The sequence below is a fragment of the Manihot esculenta genome, chromosome 9 (genome assembly GCF_001659605.2).
Source record: "Manihot esculenta cultivar AM560-2 chromosome 9, M.esculenta_v8, whole genome shotgun sequence".
In the NCBI taxonomy this organism is placed as follows: Eukaryota; Viridiplantae; Streptophyta; class Magnoliopsida; order Malpighiales; family Euphorbiaceae; genus Manihot; species Manihot esculenta.
The window spans coordinates 30,724,252-30,733,316 of NC_035169.2; the positions used below are offsets into that span (position 1 = coordinate 30,724,252).

Here is a 9,065-nt window from a genome sequence, read left to right on the forward strand (position 1 = left end):
AAAGAATACGCTCATCGAATACACTTAATAATTTATTTATTTTATCGTAAAAAAATATACCTACACAAAAATTTTCTTTTTCAAAATCAAATAGATAAGCAAACTTAAATCTATGGTGAGACTCTTACCTCCAGAACCCTCCAACTTAGATTGTCCTTTTCTTAATTATATAAGCTTGCAAGTGAGAATGAACAGAGAGAGATTGCAAGCTAATGATTATGGTGATTAAATATCTGTAATATAATGAGCAAAACAAGTTCTTCACGGCGCCGGAATTAACTCTCCTTCGCTTCCTATATATAGACGTCTCACTTCCACTCACCATACCCACATCTCAATCTCCTCTTCTCTCTCTCAATAGCTCCATAATTTTCACGTTGTTTATACCTGAAGCTTTTAGCTTCAACCTCCTACCCACCACCACCACCTCACAATTCTCCTTTCGAGCTAACATGGATTGCTTGCAGAGTTGGCCTGAACCCGTTGTCCGTGTCCAGTCTTTGTCTGAAAGCGGCATCCGCCAAATCCCACAGCGTTATGTGAAGCCACCATCTCTGAGGCCCTCGCTCAAGAATAACAATATTTTTACTGCTCAAACCGAGGTTAACATTCCGGTTATTGATTTCCAGAACGTTTTCTCCGATGATCAAACTCTCCGTTTAGATACCCTGAAGAGTATTTCCCTCGCTTGTCGCAACTGGGGTTTCTTTCAAATAGTGAACCACGGTGTTAGACCTCAGCTTCTGAAGAGCATGCGAGAGGTCTGGCGAGAGTTTTTTAACCAGCCGCTGGAAATGAAGCAGGAGTACGCAAATTCTCCAGCTACTTATGAGGGATACGGGAGCCGTTTGGGAGTTGAGAAAGGGGCAAAACTTGATTGGAGCGATTACTTTTTTCTTCATTATATGCCAGTTTCGCTGAGAAATCAGAGCAAGTGGCCTGCAGTGCCAGCTTCTTGCAGGTGCGTACGTGTGTGTTATATCTTTAAACTCTCCAGGTTGTTAATGTTCGTTAAAAGTATCTTTGACCACTTCTGCTCCTATAGATTTAATTATTAACCAATTTACTTTCATGGGATTGAGAGAATTGTCCTGAATTTATTTTGTCTCAAATGAAATTATTCATAATCTTAATTTCGTCGAACAAGCTAAAAACAAGTGATGATATCCTTCTAACATTCTTTTTAGCATTAAGTTGATATGGTCTTATACGAAAAAGATGTTCCGTTTGGGCAACGTTGGATTTTTTGCTTTATTGTTAAGCACTTTATAAGTACAGCCAACATCCTTCACATGGGAAAAAGAAAAGGCAGATGATCCAATCAAATGACCCCAAAGTTCAGAAATACATGGCACCTTTTACCTAAAAAGCACTAATGGATTCTTTTGGCTGTCTATAAATGACAGGCTTAGAGGGTAATCGCTGATCCATATTGAAATTTGCTTATAATTTGCGTTTTATATATATTATCATTGCTGGTAGGTGAAGCTTTTTAAATTATCAACCCAACACATCGCCTTCTCGTATGATGTCTTGTCGGTTTTTGTACGAAACCAACCATGTGATTTCTTACATTATTGAAGTTACAACTCCACAGTTTGAGTAATTTCTGCCATTGCTTCTTCTGAAACTAATGCTTGCTCTAACAATTTGGGCATACTGATATTGCAGGGAATTGGTAGCTGAATATGGCTCCGAGGTGGTTAGCCTTGGTGGAAAACTCATGAGGGTATTTTCTAAGAACCTTGGCCTGGAAGAAGACCACCTTATAAAAGCTTTTGGTGGAGATGACAACGTTGGTGCTTGTTTGAGGGTGAATTTCTACCCCAAGTGTCCTCAGCCAGACCTTACACTTGGTCTCTCATCACACTCCGACCCAGGTGGCATGACCATTCTTCTGCCAGACGAAAATGTCGCCGGACTCCAAGTCCGTCGGGGGGACTGTTGGCTTACCGTTAAACCAATCCCAAATGCCTTCATTATCAACATAGGAGATCAAATTCAGGTTGGTTTTTTGTTGACAAGTTTTGTATTCATGAGTCATGGGACCTCGTCTGATTATTGCTGTAATAAATATGCAGGTGCTGAGCAATGCTATTTACAAGAGCGTAGAGCATCGTGTGATTGTGAACTCTGATAAAGATCGAGTGTCCCTTGCTTTCTTCTATAACCCTAAGAGTGATCTGCTGATTGAACCTACGAAGGAGCTGGTGACAGAGGACCAGCCAGCTCTCTATCAACCAATGACATTTGATGAGTATAGACTTTACATTAGGACAAAGGGTCCATGTGGGAAGCAACAAGTGGAATCCTTGAAGCGCTCTTGATCATATCTACGTGGGATCGGTTTGAAGACTTAATTAGAAAAGGCAAAAAAAAACTCTCTATCTTTTTTTTTCTATATATATATATGTATGTATGTACACTACAACTCGTGTTAGTGGATCGAATGTCATGATGATGATGATGATTTATGATCAAATTTAATGAATATGATGGTGATCATTGCTTTTCAAAGCCATTAGCAAAGAGACTAAGCTCTTTTTTTTTTTTCAAAATATTATTGTTATATGATAAGTCGGAGTGTATTGATCCCATTGCAAGAAAAAAAAATAACTTTTCTAATATATTTATCGATTTATATAAAAAAAGTGAATGATAAAATAAATTTTAAAAAATTATAATATTATATTTAGTAAAAATAAGGATAAAATTGAAAAAAAAAAACTTTTTAGTCTTCTCAACACGAGATATAATTTTGGATAAATCAAGTGACCAAAAGGAATATTTATTAATTAATTGTGTGCATGTATTCCAATATTATTATTTTTATCACGTGAAAATATTATGGTAGTTTAATTTTAAAAAAAATCAGAAATTAAGTTTTGATTTTAGTTCAATTTGGACTATATTGAAAAGTAAAATAAAGGAGTAGAATATATTGAAAAGTAACAAAGTTTTCCAAAATAGCTAGCTAGCTAGTTGTGGAGTAAATGTATTTTAATTTTGTCCTATTAATTTAATTTATAAATTAAACATGCCAATTATTTATCTTCTTTTTTGGAAGTGATTAATCTCAATTGCAATCTATTACTATTTTAATCCATATAAAATTTAAATATTAATTTAAAAAATTAAGAAATATTTAATGGAGAGTTAACATGATGATTTGCATGATTTAACCACAAGCTCAATTACGTGTTTGTATTAACTCAGTTAACTTAAATTATAATTTAAAAAAATGATATATTAATTTTTTAAATAATATTTTGGGGCATAAATTTCTCAATTATATCTTATATGGGCTGAAAGATAAATTAATAAAATTTTAATTTTAAATTCATCAATAATGAAATTTTCTTTCTAAATCTCATAATTTTTATTAATTTTATTTTTTCACATAAAATACAATTTATTTTATTAACTTTTTAATTGTATTCATTTTATAATCTGGTGGTAATAAGTGTATTTAAATAAATTTAAGAGATCTCGGATCTTACTTTCCCAATTTCTCAATTCTTATTTAAAAAAAAATACATTAACTTTTATTAATGATTAAAAGTTATTTTGATAAATTTATTGAAAATAAAATAAAATAAAATAAGATTATAATTATTAATTTATATATTATTATAATATAAAAAAATCAACAATAATTTTAAAATAAAAAAAAATAAAAATTATGAAATAAAAGGAATATAATTTTATTTTAAATAGTGTCATTATGAACTATAGAAAAATGTTGTTATAAAAAAAATTTACTAAATAGCTCTTATAATATAGGAAAACCATTTGATTTATTTATTTTAAAAAATATATTAAAATATCTCTAATATTTTAAATAAATCTATTAAATATTCTCTCCATTAACTTTATTTATTAAATATTATAAATAAGTCTGAAATATCTTGATATATAGAGATTAATTAATAATTTTTTTAAAATTTTAAAGAATAAATAATAAAATATTTAACTATTAAAATTAATAAAAAATTAATCAATAAATTTTTAAAAATATTAAGAATATTTTAATATATTTTTAAAAATAAAAAAACCAATTAATAAAGTTCTCTCCATTATAAAGATTAAATAATATTTAAAAAAAAAAAACTTAAATACATAAATTTTTTAAGTATAATTTAAGCACCAGCCTGTTCGTAGTCTAGTCTAAAGCAGTTAGATGTATAAACTATTTATTATCCCTACGTCGTATAATTTTTTTTTAGTAATATTAATAATTTTTTAATTATATTTATTTTAAAAAATTAAATTTTATTAATTGTTAAAAAAAATTTAAATTTTTTATAAATAAAATAAAATTAAAACAATCAATTTATATTTTATTATAATATAAAAAAATGAATAATAATTTCGATTGTATTTCTATTTATTTTTTCATTTTTAATTATATAATTTGGAAACATTGAAGAGTTATATAAAATTAATATAACATGAAAACGAATGCATATCGAAAAGGTATATTATTTGGCAATCTGAAAAATTAAATGATAAAATACGATAAAATAAAGTTTAGGGAAACGATTTTAGTTTTTTGATTAATCTGAGAATTTTTAAATTTGATCGGAAAGCTTTATTTTTAAAACTACGATTAAATAATAAAAAATTTAATATTTAAAAAAAGATATTTTTACATATTGTTAGAAACAACCTAGCTAATTTCCAATTTGAATAGAAAATCTTTGATGGGACAAAAACAGATAATTTAAATTTAATGTAATTAATAAGCAAAAGAGACGAGGTGCATGGGATTAGTCGAGGATATCAGCGATTGGTTTAATTGTTTGAATTTCTATCGATTTATATAATTTTTAAATATTTAAATACTTAAATTAAGTATTTGTTAAATTTAGTTGGACATTAAATATATTAAAATAAATTTAAAATATTTTAAATTTAAGTGGTTGAATCTCCTATGACCTATCCCTACATAACTTTTAAGTTAAAAAATGAAAAGTGTAGTGGAGTACACCGAAGAAGACTAGAAGAAGAGGTAGGGTTTGCTGGTTGTCTGGTTGAAAACGGAAACAGGATTAATGCACCCACGTTTTTATTGTGTTCATTTCTCCCAAACATCTTACTCTTTCATTTTTCTAACTTTTTAGCTTTCTCTTTTTTTTTTTTTTTTTTTTTTAATCCAGCCCACTTGTCGTGTGCAGCTCAAACTATCCATTTTTTATTAATTACAACCATTTCTATTAATTATTATAATTAATTTATATTTTAAATTATTTATGATACATTTTTTTATTTTAGTTTAAATTAAATTTTATATAAAATTGAAATTACTCGAACGTGAATTATTCAAAAAATTAAGTGTTCAATTTAGAGCCGTTTGTATTACTGAATTTGAAGATTTTCTTTTTGAGTTCATCCAATCAATTCAAATTTTAAATTAAATTAATATTTTTTATTAAAAATAATAATATTTATTTCAGAATGAAAATGCAATCCACATATGAAGCCTTCTTTTTTGAATTCTCCCCCTCCTTCACTATCATATTTCTTTTTCACACATCTCCATTTTTTTTTTGAAATTCTTTTTTTCAAAATTTTTTACAATATATTTTTATATTTTTTTTTCAAATGTTAAATATCAAATTTGATATCTTTTTAAAAAATATTAGGCTTCCAAAAATTATTCAGTGGTATAAATGATGTGATATTCTCAACCAATAAAATTAAAATATTTATTATTAAAATATATTAAATAAATAAAAATAATTATCCAGTTATTATAACATAATTAATTAAAAATATAATTAATATTCTAAAATTTAAAAAATAAAATTTACAGCTAAGTTTAGTTACGAAGGATCACACCTCTTTCTTTGTATTATTTTTCTTTTATTTCTAGTGATGTATAATTATCTTTCTACAGTGCTATCTGTTTATATCACTCGGTCCGCACGTATGGATAGATCAAAACACATTTTTATATTAAATGGTCATTTAATTTTTCAGACGCGCATGCTGACAAAACTGTGAAGTGAATGAACTCGCATCCCTTATTTTCTGTCACATCACCAAACTAGACTTTTTATAGGTAACTGACGTACTATATCCTTTTTCAGAACCGGACCTCGCCCTGTTCCGGCGGTCATCAATCATCATGTTACATAAATAATTTTTTACCTTATTTATTGCCAGCGTTGTCGGGTTGCGGATGGGCTCAGTTCATAATACAAAATTCACTAAGAATGATTATTCTTTGTTTAATTTTATGAGCTTATGTTTTTTCATCGATGGAATTTAACAATGTTAGTGTATTTTTTTTTTATGAGTCAACTAATTTCCCCACCATTTTTCAAAAGTTTTTATTTAAAAAATAATAATGGACCAGTTATATCAAAAAGATTTTTTTATATCAACTTTGAACATAAGTTTTTAATTTTTTTATTGTAAAAAATTATGACGTGTTTATTTTCTATTATCGCTTCATTTATCTTTCTTAGAATATTTATTTTTATAGTAATTATAATTCATTATATAATTTATCAATTATATTATGAATGGTAATTACTATAAAAGTGAATATTTTAAGAAAGATAGATAAGAGACTCGAACTCAAAATTTCGCCAACTCTTTATATTTTAAGTATGTAGAAATAAGAATTTTAGAAGAATTTAATCTAATTGATTTTTTTTATCAATTCTCTTTATATAAATAATATAATTTATTTTAATTTTAAAAATTGAAATGGGTATGGTTTTATAAAAAATTTTATTTAAATCCTTTTTACAAAATTAATAGTTAGAAATAAAACTTTCTCTAAGAGGATGAAATCCAAAATGAGCCTCCATGCAAAATATCCGATCTATTTGCCACCTAATTTAAATAGTAAGTTCCAACAAAAAAGAAAATCTTAAGTTTACCATGAAAAATAATAATAACAAAAACTCCAAAAACTAGTGCAATTAATAACTGAATTTATTTTTTTATCTTATTAATTAGAATTGGAACTCAAAGTCTAATTGTACAAAATAGTAAAATTTTAATAAATTTTTAAATGTTGACAATAAACAAAATAGTCCTTTAGTTGTATATAAAAAGAAAAAAAAATCATAAAAGCATTTAAAAATTGAAATAAATATTTTTTTTCCTCAATCACCAAATAATGGGCAAAGAATTAAAGCAGTCAAAAAGTTCACCTTAACTTTTATTTAAAAAAAAAAAATCCAAAATGCTTTTGGCTTCTTGGAAATGGCAATGGCATTTAGGGATTAAAAATAGCAAAGCTTTTGGGTAATGTTTTGGGAAATCCCACTGTTTTTTCCCTCTATGCTCTGTGGTACAACCTCAGCTCCTAAACTTTTCTATTTGGTCAATTATATCTAATTTAAAAGCCAAGCTATTGCCCTAACTCAGGTAAGTAAAATTTTTATATGCATGTAAATGTATAAATTAATATATATGTATATTTGCATTTTATCATATCTTAATAAAATTTATTATAATTTTAAATAATATATTAATTTTAATTTAAACGAATATATACACAAATCGTACTTACAAATATAGTTTACATATTATATTCTCCCTTATCAAATTGAGTTTTCTTTTCTCATATCAAGCCTATCTAATTTGTCTAAATTAATTATTTAATTTTTTTAAACAAAACTAAAAATTATTGTATTCAAAATCAAATTCTTTACTCTTTGTATCAACTAAACAAAAATCACCAAATTTACCTAATAATAAAGGTGGGTTTTTAATATAATTTTTTTTATATCCAGATGCATGCATCCAACCAATTCATACTAAAATCAGAAAAGACCACACTTGCAAAACCATATTGATCACTTTCTATTAATCAATTGTATAAATACTTTGATGCAAATAAAGATTTTTTCGAATTATTTTTTAAAAATAATTTAATTAAATTTAAAAATATATATTATTTATCCTCTGTTAAAAAAGAATACTTTAACTTTTTAAGAAATCTAAAACAAATGTAAGACAATTTTAAAACTTTTTAGAAACTTTAAACTATTTAATCAGGTTACTCCCATCAAATAAATTGCGGGTTTTCATATGTGGTATCATTAGCATCTTGAGATTTGGACATGTGAAAAGATGACATATGTGTTCCGACAAGTGTAACTTCCCGTATGCTAAAGTTGATATTGGCCAACTGGGTTCCTTCTCAGCAAAATGGACCATTGCTATTCAAACTTCACCTTCAATTCTTAATGTCTCCACCACCAACAAACGATTTTCATATGGTTGCCACTTCCATTTCCCCACGTGAACGATTTCATCCCTGATTTATAGAGAGAAAAGAATCTTTTTCATAAAGGAAATTAAATTCTAACTAAAATTGTGTGCATGCATGTTTACATTAGTAGGCCACCTGCTAAATCTGCCTGCACAACGTGTGAGTAAAAGGAGATGAATTTAGTTTGTAGGGCTCAGTCCGTGTAGAAATCACCAAAATTCTCTATATATGGTGATTAGTAATTTACGACTCTTTGTTTTACAGAAAATATGTTTTGAAAGATATATTTACATTTTTAATATTTAGAACATTAAAAAACTTTATATATTTTTTAATAAATATTTTCATGAAAATTCTTTTTTATGTATCAACTTCGAAGATTAAGATGGTAAAGAAACTTAGTTTAATTTACTAGATAATTCGATTTAATTCAATATAGAATATAACAATCGCTTTTGCAGGTGGAGAAAACAAAAATTATAAAAGAAAACGCTGCTTGTTTTGAATTAGGGATTAAGGGTTTATATTGTTACTTGCAAAATATACTATGTAGATATTTATATACATCAAAATAGTTATTAAATAACAATAACACAATCAAGTTCCGTCTATATATATTTATTTTGTAATATGTAAATTTTTTAAATTCACTGTACCATAAACTTTACTATATCAAAATTTAAGTTTAATTAAACATTTTTGGAATATTTTTAGGAAGTATTATATATTCAATTAATAATTTCGATAATATATTACTTTTTAAAAGATTATTAATTTCGTACTATATTATTAAAAAATATTTAGTATATCATTAACTCTAATTTAACAT

The 9,065-nt window shown here is 26.4% G+C and overlaps 1 protein-coding gene across 1 annotated transcript; it reads left to right on the forward strand.

Moving 5' to 3' along the window:
• Positions 1-263: 263 nt before the first annotated feature.
• LOC110622714 (jasmonate-induced oxygenase 2) lies at positions 264-2,517 on the forward strand. The gene is made up of 3 exons (XM_021767316.2): positions 264-961; positions 1,672-2,005; positions 2,082-2,517. Exons 1-3 carry the CDS (start codon positions 453-455, stop codon positions 2,325-2,327), a joined length of 1,089 nt encoding a protein of 362 aa, XP_021623008.1. The 5' UTR covers positions 264-452; the 3' UTR covers positions 2,328-2,517.
• The last annotated feature ends 6,548 nt before the right edge of the window (positions 2,518-9,065 follow it).